Genomic DNA, 19,412 nt, shown 5'->3' on the forward strand with positions numbered 1-19,412 from the left:
GGAGCCCTTTTCCCCTTCCCACCCCTGCCACAAACGCACTGACCCCCCTGCCTGGTCATGTCCGTGGAGAACGACTACGTACACGGATGCACAACTCACAAGACTCAGCTGAAGGACACTACAGTCAGGTTGCCATCTGCAGTTCTCTTGCAATAACTCCAATCTTCAGACACAGTAAGAACTGAGAACTGTCACAAAGATGCTTTCAAAAAAAAAAGCAAAGCAGCGCTATGATTCAGGGTAAGCATACACACTTCAAAACCCGGAAGATAACGCCTGGCAATGCAGCCAATAATCAACCATTACTGTGCGAATAGATCTTCTTAAATCTATACCTAAATCTTATTTGATATGATTTTATCTATATGTAGCTAAAGTTATATGATTATATAAAGCACTCCATAGATTTAGATAACAGTTCTTTCTGTTGATTATATTTTTCCACTCCCAGAACAGATGAGCCCACAGCATACCAATAGCACTGTATTACATATTTATGGATTGCTGTTTTGCTGAAATACTAAACATAAGAGGTGACTCACAGGAACTACAGTTCTTGAGATTTACTGTCGCACAGATTTCCTCTCCTCACACAAGAAGGTCGAGCCACTGCAAACAGCATGCATACTCCAAGAGCTGCACTAGGAACTACAGGTTCCTCTGAGGAACAAGAGCAGAAAAATCAAAGGCAAGACCAAGTAGCGCTATCACAATACTCAGCAAATTTGTACAAGAATTTTGTGAACATAGTTCAATATTTTTCTGTTAAAAATATGTGTTCGTGTATTTACATGAAGCTATACGATAGATATTGCTTTCAAGAATGGAAAGCATACACCCCTAGAGGAGAGCCCAGTGTTAGGGTGGGGTTTGGTCTTGTTTTTAAATAAGCATCAAGCTTTTCGAAACAACTACAGAAAAATTCCAGACAAGCACAAGCTACACGGCAACAACATGTTTAGCACAAGAGGTTACATAAAGCATCAGTTAGATTAGACACTGGGATGATTGTTTGTAATGCTGAACATTAGATCGCTCCAAAGCTTCTAAGCATCCCCCAAAACCTCCCCCATTCCCACAGGTCTCTCCCAATTCTCAATTGTTTCACTAATCCAAACAATGACGGCTGTAAATTAAATACAGACTATTTATCTATGAAATATCAGGGCATCTACACGTTACTAAAGTCCCTCATTAGTACTAACAGCGTTTTTATCACAAAAATAGTCTTAGATCCACCCTACTTCTCACATTCCAATTTACACCTGTGAACTTTACTGCAATTCTTTCCAGCCAAACTACTGCTGCTTCCCACCCAAAAATTAGATTTAAGAAGAGCTATGCTTCCATCCTAACTGGGAACTAGGTCAATTAATTAAATTATTAAAATTACCATTTTAAAGGAAACATATTCTCGGAAACATGCCTAAGTTTAGCCTTAACCTATGCAAATTCCCCTAACAAAAGGCAGATAAAGACTGGAAAAGAACGTGAATGATTTAGTCAAATATATTTTGGGACATCTAGCAGTATCACCTCTCATCTATTGCAGACTAGCACACAGCGCCCTGGACTGTGAGGTTTGCATATTCATGATCAGATTTTTGTTTCCTTGAAGTACTTACATATCAATTTTGCCTGCTACATTAGATAAGTAGCAAAAGAAAGATATGCCTTATCTAAAAACAATGACGAGAAAAAGAAAAAAAAAAAAAAAGGTTCACACGTTCTTCCCATCTGTTCCGAGGGAATAAAGACATTTTCCAGCCAATAAATACAGAAAATTTTGTGCATCCTAATTCATCCATAGGTCATAGGCCTTCACATTTGCTTTTATAAAAATAATGGAGACAGATGAAATTTGATTGCTTATGTTCACATATAACTGATGTCTGTATTGGTGCAATGAAAGGAAGATAAAGGTATTATTTAAAGCACTATGACATAAATTCTGAGAGAAAATAGATTTTGATATTCTTATAGAGCAATCTATTTTTTCAATGAAGAATCAAAGCAATGAAGAGATTTCACTTTCTACCAACATATTTATAGTATTTTGTTTAAATTGGCACTAGACCACTATTACATGGAGTCAAAACTCTCTGCTAACGTGTAATAGTAACGGAGCAGCTGTATGTCAATAATGTGTCCCTCCAGAAAGTAAAACAATGCTATGCAAAGAATGGGAAACGCTTTAAGTGGTTAAAAATATTAATAACAATAACCCCTTCCCACAAGCTAGCTAGTGAGAAGGAAGGGGGAAAATACCAACTCCTGCCTGCAACTTTAACTCCCCAAGGACAACTGGTCTCAACTTCATGCATCACGCTCACACCTGTCTTGGGGTGTTCTGAAGACCTCGGGGTTTCTAGCTCTTGAAAATAAGGGCACAATAAAATCTTAAGTGTCTTTAAAAAAAAGTAACTCTCGCAAAGTTTTTGCTCAATCTGCAAGCATACTCTCAAGCTACTTCTAAGTGGCAGCAGAAACCACCGGCGATCCCGCAGAGGTTCTGCAGCGGCTCTTGGCAAACAAGAGCGTCACAACAAACCGACTGTCAATGACCTTCTGCATATGGACGGAGGCTATGTCCACGAGCTGTGGGTAGCGAGTCTGGACTCATTGGAGAACGAAGGCCACACAGCGCCCTGGTAGATGACAGGTTTTAAGATTTATAGCATGCTCATCACTGGCCTCCAGTGAAGAGCTAAGCGACCGTGACTAATAACTGTGACATCTGATAATGGAGTCTCCTCCTCCCCTCCTGGAGAGGCGAGTGTGCAATCAAGTCACTTTATACACACTTTTGCTTTATTTGTTTGAGAATATGTTGCCATATAATAAAGTTTCGGGAAGACAACAGTAGCAAAAAGAAGCCTGCATCAATCAGGATTTGACGGAGGAGGCGGCAGGATCTGTTCCTTGAAGAAACTGTTCCCACCAAGGACCGACCCCCTCCAGGTACAGCTACAAACTGCTTCGTTAGCTGCTTTATTAGCAGAGAGACTGCAGCAGTCCTGGGCATCTGTGTACTTATTTTCTCATTTCCACCAAGAATTTAATTAACTGACATCAATTAAGTTTTCTGTTTGATCTAGAAATTCAGTTCAAATTAACATTTTTATGGATAGTTTAATATTAACACTGACTGGTAAATTGTCAGAAGCTGCATGGACTTGCAGCGAGAGGGACGAAGGAGAGGAACCTATTCCACTGAAAAAGCTGTATTTTTAATATACAGCTCTTAAGATACTGAAAAAATGGGTAATGATTTGAGAAGCCTGGATGCTTTATGAGCTATACCAAAAAAAAAATACAGAAGCTCTAGAGAACATACAAAAATACTTCAGAGAAACTAGATAAAATGTCCAGGAAAGCTGTGAATTGTGGATATCCACCAAAACATTATCCAAGCCATCAGAGTGCTATAAGCATCTGTTGTAGGAAGTGTCCAGCTGAGACCTTGTCATTTTGAAATATTCACCACGTTTTAAGCTACTGAATACAAACAGTCAAACTTATTAGCATTTATTTCTGCACTCTTGCTTATTCCTACCCACTGCAGTTTAACAAATAAAATTGTCACCTTCTTCAGCTATAAAAGGATAAAATAAATTCTACATAAATTTCACTATTAATAAACATGGGTCTAGTATTGATATCTAACTTCAGATTCCAAACTTCATAAGCACGAGTATAAAACACTGGAAACTTTGAGCAGTTTAAGGCAAAAAACAGGTCATCTCCAGTTGCTTCAAGTGTACACATCTTAACAGTGCAAGTTTTTCTTCAAGAAAAAGAAATTACATGTTTTAGAGGGTCAAATAAAGACAAAGATGTTTCACTGTATTTTGAGGGTTCACAAGAAGAAAAACTGCACATACATTACAGTAACACACGTACTATCGCCATGTTTTTTGGACCTCGGTTTGGGAAAGATACGTTCACCCAGAATACAATAACATAAGTGAGCAAAACGAGTTTTGTTTTTCCTAGGTTCTTCATGCAGAGGGAGTATCTGACACAGCTTTCACAGCCTATACCTCAAGACTAAAACATACAGACTTGGTTGTTATAGTCATCTCAAATAAACACGTAAGAGCAGCTGATATGCTGGAAGATGAAGCTACAGGGCACAGATGAGCCTTCTCCTCACGTTCAGAGCTCGGCTCAAGGCCCCTTCTCTGTTCCAAAACTTCTCCAACAAGCACCTCGAGCAAAACAGAGCGCCAGGCTCAGCTGCAGCATCGCTAAAACCAGGAAACCAAACACATTCATCCCACCAGCTCCAGCTCAGAACTACGCAACCCATTAACCTCCCAAAACGTTAAGCAAATGCTTGAATAAATCACTATCTCCCCATACACAGCTGCCCTCTTCTTCCAAGAGGCCTAGTAAAGCCGCCTTGTTTTCAGCTGGTCTTTGCACTCGGCTGCCAGGTTCCCTCTGCCAGGCCAAAATCACGGAGGAGAGTTTGTGCAAGTGCTGCTGCCGCAGATCGCCAACAGTGCCGTGCTTCACGCAAACTAAAAAGCCTAGCTGCACAGATTTAATAGCATGCATCCATATTTTAGCAGGTAAAGATTAAATTGATTCTCAATACCAGACGATTTAAAAGGGCTCCATTTCCCTTTTTCAACTCAGCCAGCAGCTAGGACCAAACCAATGAGTTTGAACTGTTAGCAAGCTCTGAAGGACGCAGACAAGCAGCCCACAGCCCGCATCATTCGAAACCACGAGATGGCCTGTTATCAGAAGAGGATAAATAGCAACTTACCATAGTATATAATCATGCTTTCTTCCTAGCTTGCACGTTGCTTGCTTTTTCCTTTTCCCCCTTCCACAGCTTTGTGTCAGTGAAGGTTTTAACCAAAGCTATATTTACATTTAAGAATTCAGACATCAGTCGAAAGAGGTTGATTCGGACTCTTGCCACTTACACGAAAACAGTTCAAGGTCCGCAGCTCACTATTACTTTACGTGTGATCGTCCTAGATACGTTACAGAACAGCAAATGGGAAAAACAGAGCAGTCAGCAACGACAGCAAACGAACCAACGTCAAAACTTTGAATATAGCTTGTCTGCTTGTAACTGTAGCCAGTTTTAATCACTGTTAAAACTTGTTCCAAGATCGAGAGTGGCCAGTGCAACCACAGAAGTCAGCTCCCTGCAGTTCACTTCAAAAAAGACTAGAATTAAGCTGAAGAAAGATTATAATATTGCTTGTCAGCGAAATAACGGAGGTCAGGTTTTCCTCTCCCATCTCGTGGCCTTACAGCTACAGAAAGATTGCATATCTTCACGTGCATCAAAAACTGTGGAACTTAACCCTCCACCAGCCTTCACGCATCTTTGGGGGAATTAGGGAAGAAAAGGGAGCACAACTGCGCAGCCTGCATAGACACGAGCTTTTGCTAGCGTCTCAAGCCAAAAGTAACTATACGTAGTATACATTGTTCTAATAGCAAGGTCAAACATCTTGTCATAAGCACTAAACCAAAAGTACAACAAATAATTGGGCTTTTTTAAACCCCCTAATACTTTTAAGTGATACTCCATCTACAGGACAAGAAATGAGCTCTGCAGCTAGATGTACACACACAGACTCGCTCTAAAGAAACAAAACTTTTTTTTGCTTTTTTTTTTGTTTATAAAAACACAGCAAGTCAGAGTAGCTTCATTGAAGCCAACACAGTTGTGCAGATTCATGCCAAACTGAATTTCAGTCTTATCCAGCACAATCATCACTGTGAACTTGTTGCGTTTTCCCCATTATACCACTGCACCATTCCTTACTCTTCGCTGTTTTCCAACCTCCTTTTCTCTAGCACAATGGGAATATCACATGGGAAACATGACAGCTTAATATAAAATATAAGAAGAAACCTACAGTAGTATTTCTGGATTATGTAGACTATTACAGTTATTCTTACTGCAGCAGTGCCTAAATTTCCTTCCTCATCCAGACGGCCTATTATGCTAGGAGCTGGGACGGAAACAGTACAAAATACCTCCTGAAACAAGTTAAGCAAGAGGCGAAAGAAAGGATAGAGGAAAAGATGATGAATAAAATGCATTTACACTCGTAACTATTCTGCAGTTTCCAAGTCCCCGCTCTATTTATTTATATCTGGTAATATTCACAATGTCAGAGGATCTGTGCAAAAGTAAGAAAAGATAAACTATTTTTCAAACCAAGAAGCTACTGAATAAGCATAAGGAGTATTATCGCCTGAATTTATATTTATTTTCCCGCTTTGCCTACAGTAAGACCTATATGAAAACGCAACATCGTTTGCATGCTGCCTGCAGAGATTTAAACTGAGTAATCAATTTACTGTACTCAGCCATTCATGGGTTTGGAGTCCCCCCCCCCCCCAAAAAAATAACATTGTATTAACAGATCATGGTATGAAGCTGAAGAGCAGTTTTCTTTATTGTGATTTTCTTCCTGTAAATTAGCTCATTTCAGTCAACTAACATTATTGCGTAAGTAAAGAACACAAAGAAAGTACCTCATTTTTCTTCAGTTCCTTTATAGCTAAAAATCAAATTCAAGCTATCTGAATTAATGTTGTTAAGCCACAGACCAATTCCCAAGATCCAATATCTAAGTACTTTGTTAAATGATGCTACATACCTAATAACCAAATATCAAGTAAACAAACCACTAAAGTCTGTCATCAACAGCTACACATGGTTAAGCAGCACTATGACCTTTCTTAAATCACTGCACCTGGCACTACACAAGTGAGAAGAATGAAATATTTTAAGCAACTTTTTTTTTTGATAAAATAAAAGGGCAATAAATTGAGAGGATAAGAAATGCTATAGCAAAGCGACAATGCATACATATCCCATAAAAGTTATCACTAATTAAAGCGAGAGATAGTGAATGCCAGCTGCAGAGAAACAGATAAAAATCCTATTGATGAGTCTCTTGGAATGTGGCCAGTTGTTTAATGACCCAATCTTCTTAATAATTGCTTGCTGTAGTATATCATCCTGTGGTGAAATCCCTCGTACTCTTGCGCTTGGGTGTTAAATTTCAGGAGCGCTTGAACGGAGCGCAAGGCAGCATTTCCACTGGTAGAAGCCCACCTCCTCACATTTATTCACACTTCAGTGCCGTCTCCTCCGTTTGGCCTCCGTGGAGCTGGCACGCACATTTACGAAGCTGCATCAGAAAGCAGGCTGAGAAAGCTGATCAAGATTAAAACCAACTCAGCATGAAAGGAAATTACAGTTGAGCTCAGATCAGTTTCCCCAATTCAAATCACTACGCACCTACAAAAATGCTAGTGAAGCACAAGGGAGGAAGGGATGAGGGGCCTGAATAAGCAGCAGAAGGAAGCCAGGACTCCTTCTTCAGGAGGAGCCATTTAGGCTGGCATCAATTATCTGCGAAGCCATCTTCAGTACAAATACAGTAATGTCAGTAAGCGTGCTGAAACACCATCATATTTTGTCATATTGGCAGAACCTTAGCTATGACAAAAAAGTTGTATATGTGTATCGGTGAGCTGCAGAAGACAAACTACCTTGATTGCTTTGGGCAGATTTCATAGCTAATGATAAAACCAAACAAACAAAAAACTGCTTATCTGGTCATTACACAAATTCCTAAATTCAGTTTTGTTTAAAAAAAAAAAAAAAAATCAAAGTCAAGTTTACTATTAGTCCACCTTCTGGCCTTACAAGAAAGATTTCTTCCTTCTCCCCTGTGCGTTCTACCTCTGAAAAACATAATAATTAGAAAACAGGGTGTACAGGTGCAGATCTTTGGTTCTATCCAGCATTACTCAGTTAAACGCATCCTGAATTACAATAGTATTCCTTCAACAATAAAATGCCTGTGACGACTCAATTTTCATTCATATTGACATCAACTCTGATACCACTGGATACCGGTCAACTACAGGTTAGAAGTTTGATGGAGGAACTGCTACTGTCAGTTTGTCTTAAGGCAAGAAATTATACAACATTATCAGTCTCTTCTTTACTGGCGATTAATTTTTCACATCAGCTTTTTTAGGAATATATTATCACACTCCAGTGAGAAGATTTCTTTTATATCTATGGGATATATCCCATGGATACAGTCTGAGGAAGCCAAGATTTCTTTTAGGGTTCTTCCAGGATAAAATACCATGATATTCGATACTGATATTTTTGTCAGTCAGAAGATACTGCAGGGTATGAGAAGTGTTTGTTTTTTAAATAAAGATCGAGAAAGATTCTTTGTATAATGAAATCATAGGAACTGGAAGGATTCTTGAAGCAGATCCAGGAAAAATGTGTTTAAAAAAAGAATTATATCTGATGTTTTTTAAAAATGAGAGAAGAAACCATCTCCATCTACTTTTCTTTTTTTTTTTTTTTTAAAATGTAGAACACCATCTGGGTTTCATTAACAAATTTAAAACGAAGTAGTCTCAAGGCGCTATCCACAATTTTGCCGTTACTTTTGCTTTATTTACGTGCACAAGTTGTTGTGTATGGTCAAAGGCATCAAGCCCACTGGAATATAACAGATGACAAGCCTACAAGGAAAGGTGCAGAAAAAAAAATCTGATATAAGAAGTTGGCACTTAGGAGAGACAGGTGAAAAGCCAGTGTATTTTTAATATTCCTGAAGAAATCTAATCTTAGGAAGTGCTACTGATTCACTTAATATTTTGGTTCTGGTACAGGGGAAAGTACAAGAAAGTTTTCTTCAAAGAATGGGCTGCTGCTTACTGGTTTGTATCAGAAAGTGTGCTTTCATGTTGTCATTTGTTCAATCCAATTATATAAGAATATCAGTCATCCTTACAGTTATACAAGTCATTGCATACAACAGTCCTCTGTAGGACTGACCCAGAGCTCAGTGAAAAGAACCAGTGATTCTCCTGTAAATTAAATGTAATCGGGACCTTTTATCACTTAGATTTGAGGAAGAATCATAGAAGATTTAAGCTGGCCTACGACGTACGCCAAAAACATGAACATCTAGCCAAGCTTAGTCCCAAGGAGATATTGGGCAAAGATGGACAAGTATTTGTCCCAGAAATTTCTCAAGAATTTTTTATCCTTTAGGCCCCATGCTGCATCGAATCAGTTCCTGTGCACCCCTATGGAATATTACTAAAAAGCAAACTACACCAGTAAATTGCTCTAAAAGATTCCAATGCAAAAAATCAGGATACCCAGAGACTTTTGTTTTTTTCTAAACAGACATTTCCTATACAGTGTTCATTGCAGAATATTTAAGAGAGGAGAAATCCTACAGCAGCAAAGTAAATTCATATGAACAGACACTGAAAAGTAAAAAATGAACACACGCACACTATTATAACACATTACCTCAAATATAAAATAGAAGTCCAGTTAAGAATAAAATCCTAAATAAAAAAATATTGATAAGAAATAGAAAGGGAAGAAAAAAGTATATAATGCTTTCTGAAGAAGAGCGGGGGGGGGGGGGGGGGGAAGATAGAAATTCAGTTAACCCTGAAGCTCCTGTAAGAGGTAAAACTGTTAGCATCTTGTGCACCAAGGAAATTTTGACAAATAGGAATAATCAGTGGGCTATGAAGAGAGTTTCTGCTGTTCCACTACGTACATAACATCTCATTACACCTTTCCTGCACCACCACCAACGGTTAACAAGAAAATACCATGTGTGCCATCTGTGGGAGCTTTTTTTTTTTCCCCTCCTCCTTCTACTTCACAAGCTTCCCCCCTCCGCAACAAGCTAGTCCATATTCTGCAAAAGAAAACGGACCAACAGAAAGACTGTAGATTTCCTGCCAAGTCTAAGTCTAGAATATAAGGTTCTACCACCACATCATCTGCAAGTGAATTCAGGCAGTAATTTCCAAAGTAGAAGCTATTACCGGCACATCTAAACACTATTATCTTTGCCTGGCCCAATCTTTCCATATCTTATAAGCTCATATTTCCAGAATGAAAATTCTCGCTGAAACTGAAGACATTCGTTAGCTTTGTTTGAAACATCGAAGGCTGAGATACAGTAAAACACCCAAAGTAGTACAGGGTTTCCTAAAAAGCGCTGTCTTTGACCTACGACCCAAACACTGCAGTAACCAAATATAAGTTCTCTCTTGCAATCTGTAAAAAAGTCAAAGAATTGTCTCGTAGGTATTAAGACATCTCTTACACTCAAACACTGCATGCCTTTGCTCTTCTGTGATTCTGAGTTTAGTGGTCTGGCCTTATACGTTAGAAGTACTTAGACATAACATCCTTTTTATATTCTAACATCAAGGTGAGGTGACGTTGCCAAGCACGCCTTGCTGTGGCCACGTGTGAAAGGAAGGAGTGGGAAAGAGTCAGCAAGACTATTTCATTATTGTTTTGACAAGATGGACTTCAACCCAGAACTTCAGTGATGGAAAAAAGAAAATAATTAACAGATTCATACTCTACAAGGATTTCTCTAGGAGAAATAACATTAGAACTATTTTTAACAATTCAGAGAGGTTTCCTATCTTGTGAAACATTTGGCCTGGAATTAGAATGCTTACCAAGAGATTTTTTTCTACCGGCATAATTTAGGACTTGATCCAAAGCCAGTCTTTCATGGTTATAATTTGTTTAAAAAGGTTGAGTTTTATGAATTAAAATACTGACAACCTTTTCAAAGTCTCCTTGCCTTCTTCACAACTCTACATATTCTGTACATTCCAAAGTGAGCACAAAAAGTGTCACACCTAGAGGCAATTTCATCTTTAACTGACTTAGCATTATATAAATGCAGTAAGGGTTTGGAGTTTCCAAATACTGCTAAAAAAATTCCTCCACTTTCATTGAAATTGGAAGATCATTGAACACAGTAACAACTCTTCCCTTTATTTTTATTTTATTTTTTTTTTAAATCTTGGGATTCAGGTTTTAGGCAGCACATTATGGAAAAAAGCATAAAATGGTTAAGTTAGCCAAAATAAAACAAAAATTTAGTTCACTGCATGTATCACTAGGCAAAAAAACCTAACAGGGCTACAGAAGAATTTTCTGATATCAGCCTCCTCAACAGACGAAGACTACAGGCAAAACTATAACCAAAGAATACGCAACTGGGAGACAAGACGGCAAGATGGGTACTTATACTCACACCAATTAACTATTTGCAGGACTTAGTCTTACATTTGTAAGCCATTTATTTTAGTTACCACTCTCATGACACAGAAAACAGAAAAATCTAATTCGATTAGCGGCATGAGTCACAGCCAGAACGAAAACAAACTCTGGCCCACGTTAGCAATAAACAATTCGACTGAGCAGCTTTGGTAAGCTGTTCAACTACCCCATCAAAACCCCACCGCAGCCCACGAAACGTTAACAACTGGTTCCCTGTAAGTAACATTCTGCAAGACTTCCGTCTGCAAGGATCGAATTTTCTTCTCTACAGTAGCTACGCTTACCATAGGCCTTATAACAAGCTTCTATTATTGAGGCATGGATGTGAGAAACATGCTCTTGGCTAATAACCGCATTTCTAGGCCTCCGCAGGAAAATAAGCTGTGGGGCAACCTTTCCCCTCTCCCCCTGCAGTATTTATAACAATTATAATGTTGTGGCAGACATTCAATTTTAAAGAAGAAAAAGTTTAAACCAGGTACAATACACGAAACATGCAACTACTCCATTCCTTCAGTGGGAAGCTCCCGCTCCGGAGCGCGAGCTGAGCGCCCACCGCAGGACACGCTCTCCTCCGCTCCCCACGCGCGGTGCCGCTTCTGGAACATCTGCTCACGCGTTTTCAGTTTCAGTTCCTGCAGTTTCTCATTGTCACGCTACGGGACAGAGACTTTTCACCGAGTTTTATTGGCACACGTTGAGAACAATAAACTTCAGACTTTTACCCAATAAATCACCTTCTGGTGATAAACTCCCTTTTTAAAGGGAAGAAGAGGATGCACCTGAAGAACGAGACTAAAAACCTTTCACGTTTACCAACCATTTGAAAGCACGTTGGTAAACACTTCACATACCGTCCACCACGTCTCAGTGAAATCGCCTCACGCTCACACTGGGCTTCCTAGCAGCTCTTCCTTTACAACAACATTTTTCCATTTACTGAAAACAATAACGAGAATGAGTCATTTCTGTAGAATACACTCCTTCACACACACCAGACGCCTAGTGTTGCATGCAGTGAAATAAAACGAATGCCCACTCAGATGGCTGCATTCATCACAGGCGTCTGTCAGCAGTTTGCATCTTTCAAAAAATTCAGAACGTCTTGAAGAAAAACGTCTACAGAACGTCAGGCTCTTTACATTGCTTGTAAAAACGTACCACCGCATTCTACGAGAATTAATATTTAATTAGTTCAGTGGCTAGCAGCTTGTGAACACCAGCTGAACAACCACCAAATATTACTGTCTTTTAACAAGAGAGAGAAACAAATGAAAAAATCCTCAAAGCTTTAAAACTGAGAAAATGAGTGTTTCCATATGTTTTTCCAGGCTTTCACTCCCAATTCAGCTGAATCAGTTTCAACAATAAATAGATTTTTGTTGGGGGAGGGGGGTAATCTTTTAAACCAGTTTTTATACTGAGTATGTAAGAGTCGAGCCTGATTAGCTAGCTACACTCGGAACAGACACAACAAACTGCTGCCCCCTTAATTCTTCACTGTCACAAGTGGAGCCTACGCCTCCAAACCAAAAAATAAAAACAAACGGAGAACTGAAAACAAGAAATTCACCCTGACAAAATTACGCAGTACAATTGCTGGGTGGGATGTTCGACCGATTACAAAAACCTGCGGAAATAACTAGGGAGCGGGGGGTTATGAAAGGCATTGCCTCCTTTCAGGCCAGGAGGGCAGGAGCGGAACCCGATGCTACCTTTACTCCCTCTGTCTGTACAGCGGCGCTTTGCTCACTAAGTCAGTAGCGTTACAGCAACCTGATGTTATTAGGTGAGAGATTTAAAATAAAGGTACTAGCTTCTCGCTGCAGATTACACATAAGGGAAGAACAGAACGACGGAGTAACAGGCAGACGCGGAGGCTACAGGTCCTAAATTATGCTTGATCTATTCAATATAAGAGAAAGAGGCCCCACAGAAATTAATTCCAGTAAGAAACAAGTGCAGTTTTTAAAACATTTTAATAAAATTTAATTATTTTATTTCCCGTACAAACTATGTATTCAGCCGGAAAATATTTAAAATTAAAAGTGAAAATGAACGGTGGAAAAAATAAAGTGTTTAATGAGTTCCTAATTAGGTAAGTAGCCAGATATCAAAGGAGGGCACTACTTTAGAGAAGAAAGCACAACAAACATTCAACAGTCTGAAGAGAACAAGAGAAGCATTTAGCATCAATTAATTTCAAACAGTGACCGAGTATTTCAAATAATGTTTTGTACACATGCAAGAGCCATTTCAGTTTCTGAAGTTAGTTTTCATCTAGAAATAACCTAATTGTAAAACCTAAACAGCACTGCAGCTGTGTACTTTCAGTCCCTCTCATTTCCATAAGCACTGAAGGAGCCTATTTTTGCTCTTACCCTCATTCAGAATACTTAAAAGATTTGAAAAGCTGTTCCGAGGGGATTATACGGCATACGGAGGCTACGTTCACAGTCTCAGCTACCCGGACAAGAAAAATCTTTTTAGCCCAGAAAAAGAAAGGGAAGACCTTTAGCATAACAGCAGCAGTTACGAACGCCGACATAAACTGCATCTTCAGCGCAAGAAACGTCATCAGGATTCTCTTCAGGAAAGCTGCAGATGCAAAATGATAGTAATTGGGCTTCATACAGTTCAAAGCCAAATTATGGTAGCTGTATATGCCACAGCAGAGAGCATGAAATCTTAAGTACACGTTAGGTTGAACTACAATCGAACTGCAAAATATTTCTGATTTAAGCAAATTACTCAGAAGACTGAACACATCCCAGCGCCGCGCTTACCTTTCTTAGCGGCATCTGCTCTCCGTCTGGCTGGCGACACCAGATCCTTTACAATCTGTAGCACTTGAATCATTGCTCCTCAGCAAGATCACAGAGACTAGATACTCCTCTAAAATCCCAACAGGTTTCATCACAGCACGTTATTACATGGCTGTCTTCAACACGCTCGAGCAAAACCGATGCGAGAACAACTCCTCTACCTTTCAGAGAACGGTTTCTGCCTGGCGACTCCGCAGACCGGGGTGATGGATTTAAAGTGACTTCAGCACACGGAGACAAAAAACCGCAAGCAGTCCTAAGTGTATTTCTACTGAACCTTTTCAAACGATTTCCTGAGGAGAAGGCATACTGATTTCTCTAAGTAAAGTTTAAAAGGAAACATTTGCACCACAAAGTGACTGAAGAAAACACCTCTTCAAATGCAAGTTGATGGAAACAACATAATCCCCTGGGCTCAGTACTTAAGAAGCATGTCCGCACACTCTTTAAAAGCAGGTATCAATTGATGAATTTTCATGTCATGTTTTAAGAGAGCTACCGGCGCAGAGTAGAACGACTGTCAAATCTACTAACAGAACTAAAAATAAATCCAGCCTGCTAAACTCCATCAGGCATATGCAAGCACCTGCTAAAAAGAGGCATTCACTGCTCTTCCTCCCCCTCACACGCACACCTCTGACACCCTCCGACGCGCCCGGCATTCTTACACCTCGGACGGACGCCCGAAATCCTAGGAGCACGTCGGGCGTTCTTCTCTCGCTCGCCGCCAGAGGCGCACAGAACAGTTTCGACTCAGGTGTTATCATTACCTCTGGCAGGTAATTTTAACAAACAAATTGCAGTATGTGCCCAACGACATTTGTAATGCCATTTGGAAGACGTACAAAGACACTTCAGACATCCCCTCTGTCAAAGCGTGCTACAGAGCGGACAAGAAAACCATGAGAAATCGTGTTTTATACAGTCGCGTTAAATAACTGCCAGCTCTGAAGAGCCTCTGTGAAGGCTTTTGGAAACTGGATTCCTACAAAGGATTGCGAGGCCTTGTCGACACAAAGAGAGCAATTTAGGAAGCCAACTCCATTTTCCAGGAAAACCATAACATTAGAGCAAACCACAGGCTGCAACCAAGGCACAGCAAGACGCGCTCTCTGCCCTTTAGACCTTCTGTTCCCGTTGCTTAAGTGTTAGATGGGCAGAGAGAGGTCATCTCTTTCCTTTTCCAGCTGCAGATCACGAGCATTTCGGATTTTAGATTTGCTAGCGTACTTACCCACACACGTCGGTCTCTTGAAACGTACAGAGTACAGGCACAACAAACCGCCTTTTTATGTTAGTTCATTTCCGCTCTGCCCATTAATCCACCTCTGCCAGAAGTAATAATATCCCAGAGCATGATCACATTTGGCTTGGCGAAACAGAGACGACTAAAACCATTACCTCTGACAAGCTGTCTGATTTCTTCTCCCACCCAGCAAATATTCAAGTGCCTACTCAATAGGAAGCTTAGAGAGTATTACTGTGCAACTCTAATTTAATCCCTTCCTGAAGGAGGCTTCCGAAGGCTGTTTGAAATTGAGCTCATAGCCCTCTATATTAAGAGCAATTTCTAACTCCTGTATATAAACTTAAATTCCAGGTTTCCGGCAAATGACTTTTTTTCCCCCCCTCAATATTGAGTTATTAGAAATGTAATACACATTTTCTGTGATCCGTCCCCCCAACTATAAACTCAAAACATTTAAGATGCAGAATACAGGCTTGTCTGGTAAAGTTCTTCACTTGTTAATTGTTTGGATCTCCAAATTCCTGCTGTAAGAACTCTGCCACCCTTACTTTTCCATGATGCATCCTTCCTTTCTTTAACTCAGGATATAAAACAAGTTGCCTTCAAGTTGAAGATATACACTCTAAGGAATTCATTATTTACAACTTAATTGCATTGGAAGTTTACTCTCAAAGTTGACTAAGTTTATGGTTCACAGAAGAACTCTACTTTTACAGCACTAACAACATTTTCATGGTCTTTTATATAAAAAAGAATTAAAAAAATGGGAAGCAGAAAGGTAAGATGAAGACTACAGTAATAACAGCACTCACTTAGCCAACTAATGCATGAGTATACAGCGCAGATTGTGAAGGTAATTTTTAATTAAACTATCTCATTTCTAAGTTTCTCAAGCGTTGGAATAAGGAGAGGAGAGTGGACTGTCAAAGAGCAACACGGGGGAAGAGAGAAGGGAATCGAGGGCATGCTTTGTACTTGCTTTTGTGTCAAAACTCTTTCCAAACTCTGGGAAATGAGCCATAATGATAGCAAAATATAAACGTTGCGCTTCAGCAGCTATGAATTAACGTCCAGGAGAGGTGACAGCTATTCCGTATCCGAAAGTTGCTCCCTTTTCACAGGGACTCCAGATCCTGCCGGTAACAAAAATGAAAACCTGGGAAAGGATTCTTAAGTGATTTGCAGGCTTACTAGGTTGTGAAGAGAATGCAAAACCAGCTCCTGCTGAAGTTGGAGAAAAGCCATTAGGAAAGGCTTTCAGCCCATGGTCTTCGGTCTACCTCTCTTCACCAGTGGCAAGAATATTTCAAATAGCCAAAGCCTGCTCTGAGCTGTGAAGGGAAACGCACAAGAACTTCAGAACTAGAAAGCGTTGCCCTTTACACCTGTCTCCCCTGGCATGCAATAATCTGCAAAGGTGGAAGGTAGCTTCCCCTTCTTCTTCATTAGAAAAATTCTACTGTAGGAGGAAAAAAAAAGTTTTAAAGTGATCTTAGGAAACTGCATTCATTGAACATCCTGTTTGCAAAGAGCACATAAAAGAAGAAAAGAGTGCAAGTCTGAAGCAGAGCCACGCTGTTCTTGATAAACAACATAAGGGATAATGTTTTTGTGCTCCCCAAAACACAGGGCAGAATTATTAACGTCCTTTTTCCTACCCACTACACTCTAAAAATAGTTAGGACACCAAGCTTAAGACCTGACAAACCCAAAGAAACAGGAAGCCCACAATGCAATGGCCAAAGAGAAACTCGGGGAAAGCGACCAGGGCACGACACCAGCCAGGTATCCAAGGGAATTCAAGGGATTTCAAGGGAAGCAGGATCAGGCTGCAAGTCTTGCCATTATTATCTAGCAAGCAGGTAAGTACAGTATCACGTATGAAAGACTCCTTCTGATATTTGTTTAGTTCTGTGAAAGAGCAAAGTCTGATGTTACGAGCAGCACACGGGGATTTACGAGAGCGAGGTTCCACTTGCTCTTTGGCCTCTTCTTTCTACATCCGTAAAACGCAGACAGAGCTTAAATACATTACAAAGTCAGTAGGGCTATTCATAACAAGGGCTATAAAAAGTCAAGTACTAGCAACAGCAAAGGCAGCTGTTCTTAATGATCAATTTGAATGCTTGATTTAAAAGCTACAGTTTCAGAAACCGGACATAGCAAGACTGCTTCAGCTTCCCTCCCATCTTAGCAAAAGAGACGTTTCACTCAGAGAATGAAGCAGATATTCTTACCAGGAGCAACAAGTATTTTACAAGCAGGAAAACGTTTTCAACGTTATATTAGTTTTAAAGGATTGAGGAGCAACAAGTAAGGCACATTACTCCGGAAAAGGTTCTTTAAATCTGAAGTATGAGGAACAACATACTGTAAAAGCATTTGCGTAGTAAGCCCACAGTAAATACTATACCTTTTCTTGCAAAAGAAAGATAAATTCAGATGAGTATATCTAGCAATTAAGGCAACGGCTTACTGCAAACCAAAGGTTAAGTATCAATAGAGTCATTCTCTTTTACAACGGTCCTCTCTGACTTTTCCTGTCACAATCGGTCTTCAAAGAAATATCTCAAAATAAATGGGTATTGATCTCCGAGACATACATCATGATACAAGTTACTACTAGAAGATGCTGTAAAGCAGGTTATCTGTCTTCTCCCTTTAATAATTTGAATTAATTTTCCAATCTGTGAACTAAAGCCTACAGTTTTTGCTCATTAAATTTTAAATAATCCACCGTAGCTGGGAAAGCAGAACTCTGGAGTTCCTCAGCTATTGCTAGAGCCCCCCCTAAACCGCTGGAACTTAAATTCTGATTCTCGTTATTTTCTACAAACTATTCTCGGACAGCAATGCATGAAAGATAAAAGAAAAGAAAACCTAATGTCCTCAGGAAATGGCACCTGGAATTCTGGCAGCCTTTGCTGGGAAACTCTTGGCACTGGTGAGGTATCCCAGTTTAACACTTAAGGTATTCATTTTTCAAAGAAAACTGTTTTGCGGTATGTCTTTTGCAAACTTTAAAATGGCATCCGTTACAAAAAAAAAAAAAACCACACACACACAGAACAACAACAATCCTTAGGTCTGATGAATGATCCTACAGGACCAGTAATTGCATAATTCAATGGGATCTGAATCCGCCTAGAAAACTGACTTTTGCATTTCTGACACTTTTGACTCCATTTCCAAAGCCTGAAAGAACGGCTACAGCTTTTAAATAAACAGATTTAGATATATGACCTCCTTTAGAGGAAACCTTACCGGGAGCAGAAAGAAGTCTGATCTAGAAGGATGGAAAAGTAATAATTAATAGTAACAGGGTGAAGCTTGATTAAAGAAGACCAGAGGCATTTTTTCCTTTTTTTTTTTTTTTTTTTTTTAAATGTCTGTTTTTCTTTACACTTTGAACATACAAGAGAACTGTTCATCCCATTCAGGACCATAACTCAGAACTTCAATAAAGGGTCAATAAAATCCATTCCACATGTTCCAGGCAGAAATGTATCAAGCCAAAAAAGAAAAAAAAATAAAGATAAACAGTAAAAGCTAAAGGGAGAGAGAAAAAAATATATATGTGTAGACAAGTTAGACAGCCGTTATTACACATTATTTGAAGTTTTAAGGAAAGGAACTACACAATGAAAAGTTCTCTAGCTGCATAATACTCTTACTTTTTTCCTGTTACTCATGCTCTTTTTTCCTCCCCGCTAGCTCTTGCCACAACACATACTCTGCACGTGGACCTAGACAACAACAAGATAGACAGCAACATTCCCAGAGAACCACAGTGAAGATAAGGGAACCGCCTGCATGTATCACTTTTATTATCCTGCTAATGATACCATATACTAATGGAGCTCTATATCAGAACTTTGTGTTCAAATATGTCTTGATGCACTGCTCCAAAAGCAAATAAATAAAAACAAATAAATCCGACAGACATGTTTTATACTTATCACCTCTACCAGCAAAGTAAGGGCACTGGTTAGTCTTTGGTTATGTCTTTACTGTGAAACTGTACCATCGTACTTAAACATACGAGTGAATTTTAGTACTCGCACAACATCTTTACTCAACTGAGCTACACAGTTTGACAACACTTTAAAAGACACCCAAAACTCCTTAGATATTTAACACGTAAAAATCTGACAAAAAGGGTATTTTAAGCTGTAATGCAGAACTCATTAGATAG

General features: G+C 39.5%; 1 protein-coding gene across 3 annotated transcripts in view; it reads right to left on the reverse strand.

The window, feature by feature from the left end:
* The window catches only part of USP6NL (USP6 N-terminal like), a 115,942-nt gene that overhangs the window by 80,200 nt on the left and 16,330 nt on the right, over nucleotides 1-19,412 (reverse strand). Inside the window, exon 1 of one of the 3 annotated variants that reach the window (XM_009683013.2) lies at nucleotides 13,930-14,017. The exons of the other annotated variants lie outside the window; for them this stretch is intronic. Coding sequence (XP_009681308.1) covers nucleotides 13,930-14,002 — 73 coding nt within the window. The 5' untranslated portion in view covers nucleotides 14,003-14,017. Of the gene's footprint in view, nucleotides 1-13,929; nucleotides 14,018-19,412 lie in introns of those variants that run through there. 3 annotated transcript variants of the gene reach the window in all.

The sequence above is a fragment of the Struthio camelus genome, chromosome 1 (assembly GCF_040807025.1).
Source record: "Struthio camelus isolate bStrCam1 chromosome 1, bStrCam1.hap1, whole genome shotgun sequence".
In the NCBI taxonomy this organism is placed as follows: domain Eukaryota; kingdom Metazoa; phylum Chordata; class Aves; order Struthioniformes; family Struthionidae; genus Struthio; species Struthio camelus.